Source organism: Lissotriton vulgaris, unplaced genomic scaffold (genome assembly GCF_964263255.1).
Source record: "Lissotriton vulgaris unplaced genomic scaffold, aLisVul1.2 SCAFFOLD_568, whole genome shotgun sequence".
Taxonomy (NCBI): domain Eukaryota; kingdom Metazoa; phylum Chordata; class Amphibia; order Caudata; family Salamandridae; genus Lissotriton; species Lissotriton vulgaris.
In genome coordinates this window covers 662,155-683,024 of record NW_028245922.1, presented here as the reverse complement: position 1 = coordinate 683,024, position 20,870 = coordinate 662,155, and the positions used below count along the sequence as shown (strand labels likewise).

Here is a 20,870-nt window from a genome sequence, read left to right as displayed (position 1 = left end):
TCCCTCCCGCCTCGCCGCCGCCCTCCCCGACATTGCCCAGCCTGCCCCCCGCCCCGACATTGCCCAGCCTGCCCCCCGCCGCCCGCCCCGACATTGCCCAGCCCGCCTCCCGTCTCGATCCTCCCGCCTGCCTTTGCCTTACCTGAGCCGCCCGCAACTGACTTTACCCCCACTCCTCGCCGCTCTTTGCCTTACCTGAGCCGCCGCCCACTCCGGACTCCACCGCCACTCCTCGCCACACATCACCGCTCCTCCCCGCATATCGTCATTACGTGTAGGTCGCGGTCAGCGCTACGTCGCGGCCGGCGCTTGTTTTAGGGGACTACTTCGTTTACAAATTTTAATTTTTTAATTTAAGTTTCTTTTTTTTATGTAATGTCGCCTATGTCCATCTACACACCCTGAGAATTCCAACAATGTATTGGGTGTGTGGATTGGCGCTGTGGTTCCAGAGTTTACCTTGCCAAAAGGTTTCTGTTCTCTCTTTATAATAGTAGTATAGATAATAGTATAGATAATAGTAGTATAGATATACCTACTGAGATATACCTCGTCAGTAGGTAATATATATATATATATATATATATATATATACACACACATATATACAAACATATATTTGATGTTTTAATATACTTTTACAATGTATATGACTTTACCACACATGCATTTGCGTTATAATGGCGTGCGTGATAAAGTCATATGCGTTGTAAAAGTTTTAGAAATTATGTCTTTGCGTTATAAAAATTGCGGAGTGATGGTATGCTGGATGTTGGTTTGCGGAAAATCATCACATGTCACTCACTGTCAGCTGACTCGCAGAGCACTGCCCAGCCCGGCAGCCGTAGCAGTCAGTTTAATCAGTTTGTTACTTTGGTGCCGGAGCTTCTAATGAGAGATCATCTTTTAAACAGATTTGCTTTTGGTGGGCGGGATCTGGCTGCCAGATTCCTCCCCAACCACCACAGCTCCTTGCTCTGATCCTGACGAGGCCTGGTGAAGGGCTGATGATTCCCTTTCTCCCTGGGAGTCCTGGCCCGGACTGTTCTGGTGGGGCATCGTGCCCCGAAGCAGGGCCTAGTCAGGTGTATTGTATCGAATCACAGAGAATAGAAAGCCAGTCAGTAAGCACTTACTGGCTTAGCACAGTGAGGACTGACACTAAAAAATGAATATAATAGCATTTAAATTACCAAGTTGAGACTTGTGAATGTCTGGCTCTGGCAGAGTGGGGGACCGGCGGGGCCAGCGTTATGAGAAGCTGCAGGCACCAAATTCTCTCTGGCAGCCAAGTCCAGTCCGGACTCACACAGCACGATCATTACAGGCTGCAAGCACCAAACTCAGTCTGCCTGGCAGGCTCTGCGATGGTACTCACTCGAGAGGCATCTTGTGAAAGGTTGCAGGCACGCACCAAATACTATCTGCAGTGAGAGTAGGGTCGAGTTGACTCCAGCCAGAAACTGTAGGAAATCGTGATACCCGACGCCCGTGAAGCAGGCGGCCCGCCTTAATTAGGGCGCTTGGCATCTCGACCGGCATTAGGCAAATGAAACATTGTTGCAGTAAGTTTCCCGGACTCCATGTCACATGAATAGTAAATGAAGCCGGCAGCAGGCAGAGTCTGTGACAGCAGCCTGAAGCGTGCTCTTCTTCGTTCACTTATAGCACCTGGGCTTTACAAGTACACGCAGCTGCAGCTATGTGGATAGCGACGGCGCAGGGAGAAATTAGGTGCATGGCATGAAATGATTACAAAAACCGTACGAACTCTTCCGGGATTCCAGGCTTCAAAGTCTGCCTGCATTTTCATGCTTGGGGAGTGGAAATGGGTAGAGATGAGGGTGCGGGTAAACGCGGCTCAAGCAGCGCTCGTGTCTGGCCTGCCTGCGGCAGTACCTGCGCATTGAGAAGGGACCAACAGCAGGAGTGCAGGGTAGATAGGGGCGAGAGAGCACGGACAGCGGGTGGGGAAAAGCATTACGAGTGGTGCAGAAAGGGCAGTAACGGAGGGCCCGGACCTGGTGGGGGCTGTAGATGCTCAGTGTAGATATCACTGCAAAATCAAGTACTGTTAGAATGGGCTTTATTTTTAACCCCTCCCAATCCACACTTCGGCTGTGTTTGCTTGTATACCCGCTCTATGGCATGCTCTTCACCGCGTTCCATCAACTATCCCCCCTCTGCCCTCACCCTCGATCTCCCCATCGCATTCACTCACCCACCACACTCTGCCACGCTCCAGTTGTCTTCATCTTATGCTCTACGGGACAACCGAGTCCATCAGTTTTACCAAACCCAGCTCGGAAATAAGCAAACAACTGCCACCACCCGTTCAAATGTTTTAGCGTCAGCTTCCAGGATGACTGCAGTCCACTCATTGGTTCGTTAACACTATCCCAACCTTGCTGCTATTGGACAAAGGCACCAAAAGTCTAAAAGTAAATAAAGCGTCTGATTGGTCAGTGCTTGATCAAGGTGTGCTTGGGTGAACTTACGACGTATTAACAAACCAAGGAAGGCACCTTCGGCCGGCCGGCGCTACTTCCAAGGGACTACTTTTTTTTTAATCGTACATTTTTTAAATAAGGTATATATTTTTTTTATATAGCCTATGTCCTTCTGCTTGTCCTGACGTTTTCAAACATGTATTGGGTGTTTGGATTGGTGGTGTAGTTTTCGAGTTTACCTGGCTCAAAGGTCACAGTTCTCTCTTTATAATAGTAGTATAGATTAGGGCAAGTGTCTGTGTGTAGGTCGGTAATCCTGCCCTTGGACCCTCACCAAAACGTTTTTTTCTTCCCCCTTTTTATACACAGTTTCGCTTTGTTCTCTGAAGGCAGGGAGGTCTTTGCCTAGTTCAAATCAGTTCTGGTCAGTTCTGGAGCACCCTGTTTACTTGTCTTCTTCTTTTCTTTCACAGTACATGGAAGACACATCAGGCGCACCACAGGAGGGTGAGCCAGCAGTGTGGAGGGAAGGCACAGCCCTATTCAGGTCCCAGGTGCAAACCCTCCCACCCATCTGCATGTAGATCTCTCTATTCAGCCCTGTGCTGCCTCACCCTATCTCCTGGAATACCCCAGCCCCTGTCACACAAACTCCAGACAAGGAATACACAACCTAACAAAGGCAGGCTTGGATGCTTAGACAAGAAAATACCTACTTTATAAAAGTGGTATTTCCAAACACAGAATGTTAAAACCAACTTCACTAAAAGATGCATTTCATCATTCTGAGTTCAGGCATTCTAACCTCGAATTTCTACCTAGTTCCCTGTGCCAGTTAGGATTATAAGACGTAATAATCAAACTGCTCATTCTGGCTTATGGGAACAGGTAGCCTTGCAGTAGTGAAAAACAAAAATGGCTGTAATTCACTATTAGGACATGCCACACACACCAGGGTTTGTCCTACCTTTTACCTACAATGCACCCTGCCCTTGAGCTTACCATTGGGGTGACTAATATGCAGAAAAGGGAATGCTCAGGGACTGGCAAGTGGGTGCACTTGCCCAGTCAGAATGGCACTTCCAGACTGCACACAGGCTCTGTGATAGCAGACCTGAGACACACTTTTACAGGTTGCTTCTGTGGGTGGCACAACCAGTGCTGCAAGCCCACCAGCAGCATTTGATTTACAAGCCCTGGGCACACGCAGTACACTGTACTAGGGTCTGACAAGTAAACCAAACCAGCCTATCATGGAGTCACTAATCCATACATCAATTTAAAATAGGGAGAGCATATGCACTTTAGCACGGATCAGAAGTGGTAAAGTGCCCAGAGTCATAAAACTAACAAAAACAGGTCAGACAAAATACAGGAGGAAGGCAAAAAGTTCAAGGATGACCCTGCAAAAAGGGCCAAGTCCAACAATGGGTATATATCATGCCCTGGAATGGTTTAGTCATTTCTCTCAGCCCAATCACAGACTGCCTTCCTTCCACCATGGTGTCCCACAGGGACCTGCGCTTTCTTCGTTACTGAGCAACTTATAGAGGGCCCGCTGGGTTCCCTTTTGGTGAGTAGAGTTCTACATGTTGACTGATGGCACACAACTGTTACTCAAAGTGACAGCTCGATAGAGGAATCAAATCCCTGCTAATCTCATGTATGAAGATCTCTTTGAAACCCAGTGTAAGAGAACGGATGGCTTCTAAATTTCTCAAATTGAACTTTTTAAAGACAGAACTACTAATCGATAAAATTCCCTGGATAAATGGCGCCCAGCCTATTGTTGTTGGTGTTGGGCAGTCCACGTACTCTGGTACTGGCAGTTCACAATCTGGCGATTATTACAGACTCTGACATCCCCGGAAACACAAATCGCTAAAGTAAACATCCATGAGGGGTGCCATTTTAGAAGGAGAAATGAAGCCTATAGAGTTTGCATTAGTTTACGATGATATGATTTCTGTGATGCAACAAGGTGAGGGGAAACACCCTATACCCTCCAAGAATTGGTCCCTAGGGCCAATATACTTACAAATTCTTATCTTATGCACACGGGCAATTATACATGTGAAGTTACATCAAGCAGGGTTGGACGTATAACCGGCAGAGAGGATTCAGAACTTAGAAACTGAAGAGCTATTCAGCCCTGAAGAAGTTGTGGGGTCCTCCCCGTTTGACGAAACATGTGTTGGCTGGGTGTTGTTTGGACTAAAGATAAACAAGAAAAATACAAGAACTTTTACTCAATCTTGATGCGATTTTCTCTACTTGATGTAACTTGACATGTATCTTTGCGTATGTGCATAGGATAAGAATCGCTAAAGTAACAAGTTTGTGCTTTTGGAAAATAAAGGTTATAAAAATGTCTCCCCTATGTCCCACCAGAACTGAATGAGCCTCTAGGAATAGCGTAAATATAGCAGGACTGTGCCATGGAAGGGATGTCTGCCTGAGATTACCAGAGGACTCCCTCAGGAAGCTGCTCCTGGTTCAGAATGACGCTGCTTGACAGGATCCAGGCTTGGAGACCACATCACCCCCACTCTCAGGTCACCACCGGCTTCCAACATAGATATGAGGGCAGTCCCAAGCACTGCTCACTGTGCCTAAGACCATTGATAGCTCCTCCCCTCCTTTTCTGGTTTCTAAATGTCAGCTCCATTCACATAGTCGTGCTCTCCTTCAGTCGGTTCACCTTCTTTTGGGAATATCCAAAAGCAAATTAATGTCTTTTGTGGACAGAGCCTTTTCGGTTGCTGAAGCGAGGGAACGGAACAGACCCCCTCAGGTTTGCGGGCAATGCCCGCTCTCCTTGTGGGTCAGAGGAAACCACGAACAAGTCTTTCTAACCAAGAAATTCAAGTCCTATCTGCTCCATTTTATATTCCTCCAGGTTGTGTTGTTATGTTACTTTATGTTACATTATGTCATTTGTATAGCACACCCATCACCCGTGAGGTATCCAGGCGCTTGAGCAGGTGTGTAGGCGTGTGGTCCCTGTGGAGTTATTACAAAAACGTCAGGTCTTCTGTTTATTGTGGAACCACAGAAGTGAGCTCTGCAGAAAGCTGCAGACAAGCTCTTCGAAGATCGCCATCTTCACTAGCGTCAAGAAGCCCTTGGGCAGTCAAGCGCTTTACAAATACTGGTAGCAGAACATAACTAGACCTCGAGTTTAGCAACTGAAGCATTCTGGGAACTGTAAATCTCATTCACAATGAAAACAATTGAAAAAAAAGCCTTGGTGCAGATTTACAAGCCCCTTGTGCCCCTTTTACGCCGCCATTGCGTCACTTTTGTGACGCAGCAGCAGCGTAAAAGATGCGCCGCGGGGTACTTACAACGTGATGCATCTGGGAGATGCGTCACGTTGTAAAGCCCTGCGCCAGAAGGAGGCGTTCCTGCGAGGGGGGGGGGGGCGTTCCGGCGCAGAAACACCTCCTAAAAGTCACTTTGGGGCCCATGCTGCGTCAAAACCATGCGCTTGCTGGAAGCAGGAGTAAAGATTGACGCGGCATTAACATGATACGCAACTCCAGCAATGGCCGCCTTTACGGCACAGATGCGTCACGCATCTGTGCCGTTTTTGCCCCATGGTGCGCCGCATTGTAAATGCGGCGCATCAATGGTGGCGGAGGCATGGCACACAATAAGTGGCGCATCCCTGCTAATATGCAGGGATGCGCCACTTATTGTAAAGCTGCCCCTTAGATTTCAATGGGGAGTAAAGGAAAGTCCAGAAGTGGAAAAGGACCCAGTGCCATATTATCACTCTCCGTCTGGGCTCCTAAACAAAGGCACCTTCACCCAATCCCAGGTGCCACCTTTCATTCATCTTTTCCACCTTTCTCCTTCTTTCTTCACCCCCTTGTAGGACTCATTGTGGTGTTCTTGAATAAGTTGACAGGAGATTAAAGGTGATTCAAGAGCGTAGTTTATTCGCCTCATCCATGAACAGCTTCTGGAAGTAACTGACACAAATATCACTAACATTCCTATTCTAAGAGTCATGAAAAAATTCCTATTCTAAGAATGGAAACCAGGAGAAGGAAAGCATTCTTAAAGGGACAGGGTAAATACATATGAGTTACAACATCACACATCTCCCTTCTTTACAATAACTTAGCAAAATAGAAGAAGAAGAAAAGATAAAAATAAAAAGAACAGACAATAAAAGCGAGATCTACCTTGCTTACACATAATCTTTCATATACATGGGAGCACTGCGTAATCTCTGACTCCTCCCACGATTATCAGATGACAAATTGGAACAGGATGGAGAAGGATCAATAGTACCACAAAAGTTAGATTCAGAATCATCGTTAGCACGAGAGGTGTTCTCAGACTTAACCACCACAACTCGACTTTTGTTCCAAATCCTCCCATCCTGTGTTTTAATTGCATTGCCAAAAACTTTAATGACAGGTCTAACATTAGTGTATTTTGACCAAGACCTTCTCCCTACGGGTGCCTTTATCTTCACAAGATCACCTACCTTTACCTCATGGAATTTTACACATTTAATTTTGTCAAAATATGTTTTCCTACAAGTTTGCTTCTCTATTTCTCTCTCTCTCCAAGCCCCAACACGATTATCAACAAACCCCTTCTTCAGGTTCATCCATCCTGGGCACCACATAGTGTTCGGAACTCTACCCCTGAACAGTTCAAAAGGAGATTTTCCAGTGGTTGAATGAGGGGAGCAACGATATGCATCAATTCTTTCCCTCAGTGCCTCCTTCCAATTCAAGCCACTAGCTCTAGCAAGCTGAATGCACTCCTTTAAAGTACGGTTGACCCTCTCAACTGCAGCATTTGTCTCAGGATGGTATAAAGATGAACGTTTATGTATTATCCCACATTTGTTAAGATAATCCTCAAACATGGTAGAGCAAAATTGCGGACCATTGTCTGATAAAATGCTATTGGGAAAACTTTCTCTCATAAATATATCAGATACAATTTTTATAATAGAACCGGACGTAATGTCACTTACTGCAGTTACCTCTATCCAACGTGAATATAAATCAATCAAGACAATCAAGAAAGGTGTATCAGATACACCTGTGAGGGGACCCAAAATGTCAATGGCTAATTCATCCCAAGGATGATTGGGCAAATCTCTACACACCATAGGCATTTGCCTGACTTTTAGAATCTTGTCACTTGCACAGCATTCAACACAGTCTCTAACCATACGCTCTATCTCTAAATCCATCCCAGGCCACCAGAATTGAGTACGTATCATCTCCTTGGTTTTCACAATGCCTAAGTGACCGGAGTGTGCATGTAACAACAACCTTTTCCTTAAAGAAGAGGGAGGAATAAGTCTTAAACCACGAGTTAACATGTCATCTGAAATGGATAACTCCTGAGAGACTAACGACCAAGGTTTGTCTAGACGTTTATTGTCTTTCAATAATGACATTACTCTAACCAACTCTTCATCTTTCGATAATTCCTCTTTCCACTCATCCTTTCCTACTACCCCCTCTGTAACCTCACAAACATTGAGATAGTCACCTTCATCAATGTAGTCTTCGTCACAACATAAATTATCACCTTTCACTAATCTAGAAAAACAATCTGCAGCCTTGTTTGACACACCAGGTAAATATTGTACCTCAAAGTCAAATTCCTGCAAGGATATTATCCACCTTCTAATCCTTGAAGAGATAGAATCTAAACCCTTTTTACAGAAAACTTCTTTTAATGGTTTGTGATCAGATTTGACAATGAATCTAGTCCCCCACACCAAATTTTGAAATTTCTTAAGTGCCCAAAATATTGCCAAAGATTCCTTTTCAATAATGGAATAATTTAGTTCCGGACCACGGAGACACCTGGATGCGCAGGCAATTAGTGAATCATGGCCATTTTTATTCTGTACCAAAGCCGCTCCTAATCCCTTATCACTAGCATCTGTGAATATATACGTGGGTAAACCAGGAACAAACGCCTGTAGGCAAGGAGATTTCTTTAATTCCTCCTTTATACCATCAAATTATTTTTTACACTCCTCTGACCAGACAAATGTGACACTTTTCCCAGTGAGTCTCCTCATACTCTTTGTTTTATCAGCAAAATGTACAATGAATTTCCCATAAAATTCTACCATCCCGAGGAAGGATAACAATTCATCTCTATTGACTGGTTCAGCCATGTTATCAATAGAAACAACCAAGTCTGACTTAAGAAAAACACCTTCACTCTTAATGCAGTGACCAAGATAATTCACTTCCTCCAATCCAAATTTGCATTTTTCCTTCTTGAGTGATAAACCAGAGTCAGACAACCTTTTCAGCACATCACATACACGTTCATTGTGTTCTTGCATGTTAGACCCATATATCAAAAGATCATCCTGGTAGCATTTTACTCCTTTCAACCCTTTAAGTATATGTGTCATGATTCTCTGAAATACAGAGGCCGCTGAAATTAATCCAAAAGGCATTCTTTTAAATTTAAAGGTACCCATGGGTGTTATAAAGGCGGTTAAGTCTTGACAAGAGATATCCAATTCAACCTGGTGGTAGGCTGATGCCAAATCCAGGGTGGTAAAGTATCTGGCACCCTCTAATGTACCAACGATCTCGTCTATATTAGGTAAGGGAAATCTGTCTACTACCACCTCCTTATTTAACGCTCTTAAATCAATACATAAACGAATCTCCCCAGTAGGCTTTTTCGCTACTACAATGGGAGCCAACCATTCTGTAGCTTCTACAGGTTCAATTATGCCATTTGCAATCAATTTTTCAATCTCTACCTGAACTTTTACCTGTTCTGCAAGTGGAATCCTTCTTACTTTTGCTATAATAGGGATTGCATTCTTCTTAAGCTTTATACAATGCTTGTAGCCTTTTAAACATCCTAGATTATCTCTAAATACTGCAGGAAATTTTTCTGCAAACATTTCAGACACGTTTTCTATCTCTAATATTTTTACCTGAGGTGAGGCATTCGGATCAAGAGTAACACCAAGATCACGTTGATCCCTCCAGCTAATTAAGGCATCACCAAAATTTGTTACATAAATCTTTCCTGGAATGATTCGGCAGCCCAATTCCATTGTGGCCATGAAATATCATAAAATCTTAATTGGTTTGCTGCCATATCCTAGGGGTAAAATATCACTCTTAAAAAGTTTTACATTTTTTCCAAAAGTCTTATGCATTAAATTTTCGTCAATCATAGTAATCTGAGAACATGAATCAAATTTAAATTCAATCATGGCATCATCCACTTTGACTAAATGCGTGGGATGTTCTAGATGACCACTACTGATCTGGAAAGTCACCGTCTTGACCTGTGGTTGAGACCATCTCCTACTGGTATTATCCCTCTTGTTACCTTTTGTCCTACAACATTTTGAAAAATGACCCCTTCTTCCACATTCATTACAAATAGATTTCAATGCAGGACAGTTTGGTGAATTAGCTAGATGACCTGTATTACCACACCTGAAACAAGAAAATTTGTTAGACATGTTAAAACTTGGATTGAACCTATTCATCCCATTGTCACTTTTCCCACTGTCGACTTTTTCTTCCTTTTTCACTTGACAAACAACTTCTTCGACTTTAGATTCCGTTTTCTTCTCAGATTCCACTATCTTTTCTTTTTCTCCTTTTAGTTCATCTACACATTTCGTCATGTGTTCTACCTGCTTTGCTATTACCAGAACTTCCTCTAATGGTGGTTCATCCTTTAGCCATAGTTCTTTCCGAATATTATCATGAGCACATTTTAATACGAACTGATCCCTTATCCTTTCCTCCAACGTTTGACCAAACTTGCAGGAAGAAGCTAACTTTCTTAAAGCAGATACGTAGTCTTCAACAGACTCATCCCTTTTTTGACCTCTTAGTCCAAAATGATACCTTTCCATTATCGTGCTCAACCTAGGAAGGTAATGACGATCTAACTGTTCTATGGCTATTTCATATTCATTTAAGTTCCTCTGTTCTGCTGCAGTGAGTTCAGGTAAATGTTCCAGTACATCTTGGCCTTCTCCTCCTAAACAGTGTAATAATAAAGAGTGTTTTCTTTCTGCACTTAAGTTTGTGCCACACACCCTTGCATAGTTAGCAAATATTTTCTTCCATTTCTGCTATTTTACATTTGGTTCTCCTGGACTTATTAAAAAGAATGCAGGTTGTGTCACGTTTTGCATTTTTTTTTTATTTTTTTTTTTTTTACTCTTCCTTAAGAATTCTGCTTAAGTAACTAATTTTTATTAAAGTAATTGCTCTTTACACTGAGTATTGTCACATAACAATGTCCTATTAACTTCCAGTTTTTATTAAAACAATTGCTCTTTATACTGAGTATTGTCGTTTAACAATGGCCTGTTCACTTCCAGTATTCCTTCCCTTTTTTTTTTGATTATGTCATAAAGGAGCTGATGATAAATATTGTACTCTTCAGCTCTTTCTTTGAACAATGCTTCGTTCCTTTTCGAATTAAAAAGAACAGAACGTTCAGCTGATGTTCTTTTTCCTTTGTCACTGCTTCATGCGTCAGTGAAACGCAAGGAAAGAATGAAGCGCAGCGTCAATTAGTGTCACAGCGTGAGCCATGAGTCACTGACACGCAGCGTGTGAGAAGGTGAAACGCACCACGTATTTTAAACTCACTCGCGTTCCAGCGCACGAGCAGCGCGAGCGTCTTTTAACTGTTCTTATGTACGAGCGCGTTAGTTATTTTCCCTTCTCTTTTTTTTTTAAGTCCCTTATGATTAATTATCCTCCCGCTATCTCCTCACCGAACAAAGAGGTCTTCTCTTCGTTTCCGGTCTGCCCGTGCCGCTGGGAAGACAACGCTTCCTTTTTTCATTAATACCGCCGCTGGAGAGGAAAATCGATATAGGGACAGCTGCATGTTGAGGCGTGTCGAGGTAAGTTCGGATCGTCGCCAATATAAATGTGGTGTTCTTGAATAAGTTGACAGGAGATTAAAGGTGATTCAAGAGCGTAGTTTATTCGCCTCATCCATGAACAGCTTCTGGAAGTAACTGACACAAATATCACTAACATTCCTATTCTAAGAGTCATGAAAACATTCCTATTCTAAGAATGGAAACCAGGAGAAGGAAAGCATTCTTAAAGGGACAGGGTAAATACATATGAGTTACAACATCACACTCATCTTTCTTTTTTCTTCCCTCGTTGCATTTCCTGTCTCTGTCGTGCTATTTGCCATTCTTGCTCTGTCCTTTTTCCCTGTTTTCGTTATTCCTCTATCTTCTTTGTTGCCCTTCGTTCATCTGGCAGCGCTTAGCTCACACCCCGTGTTCTGTTGCAGTGTTATTCGTCAGCTGTACACAAGGGGGGACTGCACAGTGCTAACGGGTGTCCTAGTGTCTCAGTAGCACCCCTGCTCTAGCTGCTGAAGCGGAGGCTCATGATGCCACTGTGAGGCAATAGAGGGCGCTCTCTGACCATAGCAACATACCCTGCGTCTCCCTGGATGCATCTGGGTCAGGGGGCTCTTTTGATGTTAAATAGTCTGGTAATTGTCTGGGGGGGTCAAATAGGCTATGTGTGGATGATTGAAGTGAGAACATTTAGGTCCAGTGTTTCTAGAAACCTTCTGAGTATGTTGTAGAGAATTCCTCCATTCTGCACCTTCTACTCATCACTTCCTCTCTGGCTTTGCCTAGGCTTCCTGTGACCTGGACCCAGACCTGGAGCAGCTCATCGGTAAAATCTCCACCCTGAGCAGCCTGCTGTCCTCGCTCGAGAAGAAGGTAGGTCCCTGCGTGCATGACCACCCCTCTGGAGGGGCAGAACTCACACCTTACATCATCAGACGCACAGATATCCATGCCCAGCCAGTTGGGCACAAGCAGCAAGCCTGTTTCTATACCCCCTAGACAGTAGCCATCTTTCCGCAACTCAAGACATAGCTGAGTCCACCATTTAAGAAAAGTGCAATACAAGCGGGGACGTCCTTAAATATACAGAAGCTTGAAGAATGAAGTCTGCACAGACACGTATTCTACTCACTTCTTTTTCACATATTTTGTTGATATTGTGTAGAGTCTGCAACGGTTTATTAACTCATTATGCTGCATGTGTTTGAAGGAACGTGGTCCAGTGTCAGGGAAATAGAAAAGAGGGTAGATTCAATATCTAATTATCAATATCAGGCCTTTACGCTGCTGTGACTGTTCCTGAGTCAAAAGGGATTCTCGTTGCAAAAAATATGCACAGACAGGATTCCTAGGTACCAAATAATTATTAATCGTAGACTAATCAGAAATTACGTTTTGTTTTTCCCTGCAGATGCCCCCCAGAGCCTTTGAGAGGGGCCCTAAACAAAGATTTGCTTTTTTTTTAAGCAGGCACCTAGGTTCTTGCCCTTCTTAAATTGTTGACCTTGGAGCCCGTACACCTGCCCCAGGTTGCAGAACTTGCCGTTTAATCTACCTGCATCTAGAAAGTTGACTGTTTACGACTCCAGATGAATCATGACCCACTATGTCATAGTTCCTGACGACGAATTTTCCTGCTTCTTAGGAGTAGGCTGTGTAGGGAAACATCCGTTACAACGCGGATGTTTCAACGCGATGCTGTTACGACGCGTCCGTAACAACGCAAGTCGTTACCACGACTTGCGCTGGAGGGCGCTAGAAGATTAAAAATAGTAAATTTACTATTCCAACACCTTCCCTAGTGTCCACGGGGACTGGTGTTAGAATAGTAAATTATACTATTCGATATCCGCGCCCCCAACGCAAGTCGTGATAACGACTTGCGTTGTAAGGGACGTGTTGTAACAGCACGCGTTGTGACGGTACGCGTTGTACCGTCACCCATCCGGCTGTGTACAACAGTGAATTGCAGAACTTTACCTATTTCTTAAACGTAGACTGTTTACGACTCCAGAATAAGCACGTCACACGAACTCACAGGACATGTAGGCTAGTCTTCCTGTATCCAGCTGTGTTTCGCTGGAGTTTAGAACTAACCTACCTGCATCTTACCAGTAGAATGTTTACGACTCCATAACATAGGACTTGACTACTAATCTACCTGCATTTTAGCAGTAGAATGTTTACGACTCTATAACATAGGACTTGACTACTAATCTACCTGCATTTTAGCAGTAGAATGTTTACGACTCTATAACATAGGACTTGACTACTAATCTACCTGCATTTTAGCAGTAGAATGTTTACGACTCTATAACATAGGTCTTGACTACTAATCTACCTGCATTTTAGCAGTAGAATGTTTACGACTCTATAACATAGGACTTGACTACTAATCTACCTGCATTTTAGCAGTAGAATGTTTACGACTCCATAACATAGGACTTGACTACTAATCTACCTGCATTTTAGCAGTAGAATGTTTACGACTCCATAACATAGGACTTGACTACTAATCTAATCTAGCTGCATTTTAGAAGTAGAATGTTTATGACTCCATAACATAGTACTTGACCACTAATCTACCTGCATTTTAGCAGTAGAATGTTTACGACTCCATAACATAGGACTTGACTACTAATCTAATTTAGCTGCATTTTAGAAGTAGACAGTTTACAACTCCAGAATATGCACGCCACACTATCTCATAGGACTTGAAGACTAGAAATGATACAAAGGGTCGAGGCAAAAGAACTGCACCTATTAATATATGTGGCTTGACTATTATCGTGATGGTGCTTTGAAAACCAGGGAGTACAACCCTATTTACTCCCTATTGAGCAAAAGCCCAAAACACAATGAAACAATTTTTTTGGGAATCAGCACCCATCAAAAGAATTTCTTTAACATGCAAGTCCTTTCACATAAAATCAATCCAAAGAGAGAGTGGTAAAATGAACAGGTCCGGGCTCCACTGATGATCGGAATGTATTCTTTATTGTTTAATCAAAGCATTAAAATCCAGAAGCACAATTGATTTTCTTTTAGCCAACACGTTTCGTCTCTTAATCGAGACTTCTTCAGGGCTAAAGATAAAACATAAACTGATTAATAAACCTAATATATACATAAAAAAATCAGGCATTTTCCACATTGAGGTATTTAAGATCATTTCAAGTTAGCTCTTATTCTAATTAATAACATGTTCTCACAGACCATAGAACCAGGAGATTGGGAGGATTACAAAGGAAGGCATACATTTGTGAAACATACAAATACATAAAATCACTACCATAGTACAAAGACACTCGACTACTAATCTAATCTAGCTGCATCTTAGAAGTAGACAGTTTACAACTCCAGAATATGCACGCCACACTATCTCATAGGACTTGAAGACTAATCTAGTTGCATCTTTGAAGCAGAATGTTTACGACTCTATATCATAGGAATTGACTAGTAATCTACCTGTATCTTAGAAGTAGACTGTTTGGGACTCCAGAATGAGCACAGCACACTTTATTACAGACTTGATGACTAATCTGTGGGTATTTTAGAAGCAGATGGTGGGAACACATTTATTCTCTCCGGTGATCAGCTGTATTGATTTGACGTGTGTCCTATCCGCCCATATCTAAAGCATTTGAGAATAAGAATGTTGTGCACCTCTCATGGAGCTTTATCGAGGAAATCAGCCGATATGTACTTTTTCTAGAACATTTAGAGGTAGGTGGTAGGGGGAAAAATGAGTAAAAATAAGCTTGTTTTTACACTAGCTTCAGTTGTGAGTTAAGCACAAAATCCACTACCTCTCTCGGACTTTACGAACGGTGCTACCACCAGCTGGGTACAGAGAGCAGAAACTGTGAAAACGTGTTGCAGATCCATTTGCACCTTTCACCTACTGCCCATTGCAAATGCTTAACTATCCCATAGAACTCAGAGGCTGGAAACCCAAAGCAAACCTCATTGGCCTTGGCATCTTGCTGCATGGTGTAATTGATAAAATAAATGAGTAAATCTAGAAATCACAGATTTATGCATTTTGGTGATTCACAAAATCTTGAAGGAGTTTACAGTAAATCGTAAATAAATAAATCATATAGCGCCTTTCACCGTAAAGTCTCAAAGCACTTGCTTTAGGAACCCGTCCTGGCATTCCCTGCGAGATTACCCCTACTGGGCATCCCCAAGGTGAAGACCAGGCATCCTATCGCGGTGGGGCCGTAGTGGAGATTAAGCAAGCTATTGCCCAGAGTTGCAGAGTGTGAACCCATGATTCGAGTAGGCACCAAGGCGAGAATTATCGAGTCCGTGGACATTTTTTCAACTCAGGCCCTGCCACGTCGGGGATTAAACCCTGGTCCCGGGTCTGACCTCTGCATCAGGGACTGCCTCCTCTAACCGGTGAGCCACACTTCTCCACTTACAGTAAGGGCCAGATGTACGAAATCGTGGATTTGCGATTTCCTAATAGTGAATATTTGGATTCACTATTAGGAAATCACAATCTGCGTGTGCAACACTGTTTGTGTTTACTAACCGGGTCGCACGCTCCAGGGAGCAGCCTCATCAATATTCATGAGGCGTATTGCAATTTGCGACCCATTGGGAATGGCCAATAACACAGGGATGGTGGCCTGCTGGGGACAGCAGACCACCATGTCTATGTTTGCTTTTAATTTAAGCAACTTTTCCAACCTGTTTCCCTTAAAGGAAAACGGGATGTGTTTCAAAAAGAAAAATTAAACGTTTCTGTTTCACTTTTTAAGGGTTGGCAGTGGTGTCTGGGATCACTGCCTGCTCTTAAAAACGTTTTTGCTCCCATTCACAAAGGGGAAGGGGTCCCCTTGGGACCTCTTCCTGTTTGCGACTGGCTTACCACCTATTTGAAGTAGGTGGTAAACTGCAAATGTTTTGCGACCACATTCCAGTTGCAAAATAATCGTATATCTTCCTGCGACACACTATTAGAAGGAGCCACCCTTGGCATGCCGGTCCTAATCCTGACTCGCAAACCCTATTTTGCGAGTCGGTAATAGGCTACTGACTCACAAACAGCGTTAGTACATTCCAGGGAGACATGGCCACAAGTCAACGGCGGCATGCCTGAGGCAAAAGCAAGACTTTTAAAAATCATTGTAATATTCAGGTCCAAACGTATATAGCAAGAGAGTGCAGAGGATTACAGGTGAGTAATGTTGTTATGCCCAGGGTCATCTGTAGGGCACCAACTACCTATTACACACTAGTATCTTTTGCAGAGGAACTGTTCTTAAAAAAATATTTTTGCTTTATTTCTATAATCACCATAGCTGTACTACTTTAGGGAACAACTGATGATAACTAAATTAACAATCAGGTGGAGTTACATTTATTATTTATGATATGATATTATTGTTAAAGTCCTATGGCATCTGGTGACTTTGCAAGTCTCTCTGGTTCTCTTTCTACAGGTTCTGACAGCTTTACAAGAAGCTGTCCTTAACGCGGCTTCGACAAATACCTCCGGGACGGGTTCCCCGGTGCACTCCCCGAACACCCCCAGCAGTGATGGCCACAAGTTTGAGGTGAGCAAAGCCCAGATGCAGACACAGGGGTTTACATATATATCTGTTTAATATCTTTGTCTAGTGGTTGAAGTGATGTATGAATAATAACTAGATGCATCACACTAATACAAGAACACATGTAACTAGTATCCAACTAACTAGTGGGCGGTGTAGTGACCACCTAAGAATGGGTTGGACCCACTGGGGCTGTAACCTCCAGCCTCCTAGTTACATATATTAACTTCTCTTTAGTGGGTGCATTAACCCCCTTGTTATCTCACTGACTTAGCATCTCCAAGAGGTGTCATGTTTTTTCCCCCAGAAATTAGTCTGTTTTCTGAGTCAGGTATGATAGGATATTATTTAGTGCTAAAACTGTTTTCTTGTGGCTCCTTCTACATACTAATAAGAGATCCCATCTTGGCCAGCAGATATAGGACAGGCAACCTTCCAAAAGATTCTGTAAAACACCCAGAGATTCTCTAATATGTGGACCTCACTATGGAACCTCAGATACAATTTTTAGTAAAACCTTCTACAAACACCCTAAAAATCCTACAACAGATTTTTCCATACCTAGGCTTTTTCCAATGAGTTGAAGCTACTTGTGCGCTTGTGAATGCTGCTTGTGTATGCTCACCTAGATATATAACTGTCGACACCCATGGTCCTCTGAAAGAAATCACAACAGATCCGAAACTAAAGGGCCAGACTTCATCACCTGAAACCCTCGGACCACCTTGTCCAGCTATGTTGTCTCTTCATTGGCTTCCACTTTCACGCTGGATCACTATTTACGCACTATGCATAACTCACTGGGCACGCTGAGGAATGGGCTAAGTTTCTTCTAGCATAAGTTTGACTCGCCGTGCTGGATGCAGCCTCCGATCAAGCAAGCGCTTGCAGGTTATTGTGCATCACTCCACTCAACCTTCCTTGGAAGCCATTCCTTCTCTGTCCTCCTCTTCAAGCTTTGGAACTCAAGACAATTCCACAAAATGTATATATTTAGGAGTTTTGTAAAGAGCACTGAGCATGCTCTAGAACAAACATCAACAAAATGTCAATGAGGCGACAGCGAAGCCTTGTCGGTGGGTAGTCACCGAGTCCAATGTCGTTCATTCGTGGCCTCTGGTCTAATCGAAGTCTCTTGCTGCCGGGCTCCCTGGTTCTTGTAGGCTGGCGCTGAGAGTGTTGGGGAGACCAGTGTGAGTGATGCTACTGCAATCCAGGCATGTCATGACCAGAGATCTAGAGAGCCACACTCAGTGATCGGTGTCGGATAGAGGCACATTTGTTTGAAGCAAGTGAAAGTTCAGAGTCAAGGAGTTTACACAGGTTCCTTTGTTTCTGAGCTGCTGGAAGAGGGGCTCCTAAGACCATGGGCCAGTTAAAGGATGGAGTGTCAGATTCGTTTCTGTGACTAGAACCTACATTATGGCTAGGTCTATGCAGAGAACACTCATTCTGGAGAGCTCATGGTACAAGCAGGCTCGGACGGTGGTTGAGTTGTCTGATATGTTGTCAAGCTGGAAGTGGATCTGCCATCTGGGCACATTTTGAAGGTATTTAGTAGTTGTGCTCAAGTGGTGTACGTAGATGTGGCATAAGAGACACCAGAGAGATATTCCTTGGGTTACATCACAGGACGTGACTTGTGTGGATGATTCGGCTAAGCCGCGGAATCTCCGGTTCCAAATCTAGACCTGTGAGTGTACACCGGGCTGGTCCGGGCTCTCCCTCTCTTGGGCTTCTTCCAAAGTTCTCTGTGGAAACCCCAGGGTTGACCTTGTTCTTCTTTCACTGCAGGTCAGACTGGGTAAGACACAGAAGGCCACAGTGATGGTGGAGCTGGAGAAGGGGCAGGTGGCCATCTTCAAGAAAGGAATGGGATCCCCCGAAGAGACCATCACTCATGAACAAAGTAAGAGAGCGGGAGCTTGATAATGTCACTGCAAACAGCCCTAGTGCAGTCAAGCACCCTGCTGCTGGCTGAAGAAGGATAATCTTCCCACTTTCCTGTATACCCACTACTCCTTGAGTGTCAATGAAGATGAATAAGTATGAATCTTGGTGAACTCATGATACAGTCTGTGCATCCTTTCATGCAGTCTTTGAGCAGAGGACTCTCTTTACTACATTATGGGAAATAACCTTTACAATGCAGTCATTACATCGCACTACCTTTACATAGCAGTCATTACATCACACTACCTTTACAACGCAGTCATTACATCGCACTACCTTTACATAGCAGTCATTACATCACACCACCTTTACAACGCAGTCATTACATCGCACTACCTTTACATAGCAGTCATTACATCACACCACCTTTACAACGCAGTCATTACATCGCACTACCTTTACACAGCAGTCATTACATCACACCACCTTTATAACGCAGTCATTACATCGCACTACCTTTACATAGCAGTCATTACATCACACTACCTTTACAACGCAGTCATTACATCACACTACCTTTACATAGTAGTCATTACATCGCACTACCTTTACATAGCAGTCATTACATCACACCACCTTTACAACGCAGTCCTTACATCGCACTACCTTTACATAGCAGTCATTACATCACACTACCTTTACAACGCAGTCATTACATCGCACTACCTTTACATAGTAGTCATTACATCGCAACATCCTTTACATCGCATGTCATTACAACGCAGCCATTACATTGCATGTCACTACAACGCATGTCATTACAACGCATGTCACTACAACGCAGGCATTACATCGCAAGTCATTACAATACATACCATTACAACTCATAGTACCCTTACACTATCCGACACTTACCTTACTGTTGCACTCACTGGAGTTAGAATTGTAATTATTACCCCTATGCTATCCAACACTTACCTTAAATGCAATGTAACGGCATGCATTGTGATGGTATGCGTAGTAAAGTTATAATGCGATGTAATGGAATGCGTTGTAAAGGTCGTTTCTGAAAATGCGATGTAATGGCATGCGATGTAAAAGAATACGTTGTAAAGCATGTTGCGATGTAAATACTGCGTTGTAAAGGCATGCATTGTAAATGTATGCATTGTAACGTCATACATTCCTATATTTTAGTTTCTATCTCACCCCATTACATCTCTTTACAGAAAATCCCTTAATATGAGCATGCTGGAAAGGGTTCTTGTGTGCTTCACTTACCAAATAAAAAGGGTGTGTGTTCGAAATCAAGTACCACTCCACTAACACCCACACTGAATTATGACCCCCAATAGAGTCAAATAATTGAACTATTTCATTTCTCATTACCTTTGAGACTGCCTAAGCTCTTAACCTGCCTAGTTCATGCCCCAGAGAAGTTTGCAGAGACTCTGTGCTGTGCGAAAGGCTGTCCAGGGATGTTTCTTTGTCAGGGTGTGACATAGTATGTTTGTGTAAGTTTACACAGGTGCTCAATGCCTCTTCCGCCTCCCATGCGGTTTGTTTCGTTAATATTATTTAATGTCACAAGTTCACTTAAGAGGTAGCAAATATTAAACAGAAACTGATCCTAAAATCACTTCACAGAAGTGACTAACAATGTGTTGAAGCTAAATCTGCAAGGGTTGTAATGCATGCAGCAAAGTTCAGTATGTGGTGAGATGGGGAGCACTAGTGGGCAAGTGACTTGCACCTAGTGGGCAAGTGACCTGTACCCAGTGGGCAAGTTACCACCACCCAGTGAGCAAGTGACCTGCATCCACTGAGCAAGTGAGCTTCACCTAGTGGGCAAGTGACCGCCACCCAGTGGCGCCACCCTCGTTATGTATAAAAATAAACGGATTCCCCGTCCGCGCAGCGGGCGGGCGCAGCGGGAGCGCCTAAGGCAAGCCCGTCTGCGCTCGTCCGCGCCTGGCCCGGGCCTAGGGCCAGTCCCCCTGCCCATTTGATTAACGCTGGCCTTATAAGCTGGACCAGAGAACAGCTCATACAATTAGGGTCTGGTTCTTGTGCAGT

At 43.5% G+C, this 20,870-nt stretch overlaps 1 protein-coding gene across 1 annotated transcript in view; it reads left to right on the top strand.

Moving 5' to 3' along the window:
* The window catches only part of LOC147666252 (phosphatidylinositol 3,4,5-trisphosphate 5-phosphatase 2-like), a 420,611-nt gene that overhangs the window by 130,191 nt on the left and 269,550 nt on the right, over nt 1–20,870 (top strand). The window contains exons 7-9 of the mRNA XM_086949195.1: nt 12,121–12,207; nt 16,791–16,904; nt 18,696–18,810. Of these exons, the coding sequence (XP_086805321.1) occupies nt 12,121–12,207; nt 16,791–16,904; nt 18,696–18,810 (316 nt within the window). The remainder of the gene's footprint in view (nt 1–12,120; nt 12,208–16,790; nt 16,905–18,695; nt 18,811–20,870) is intronic.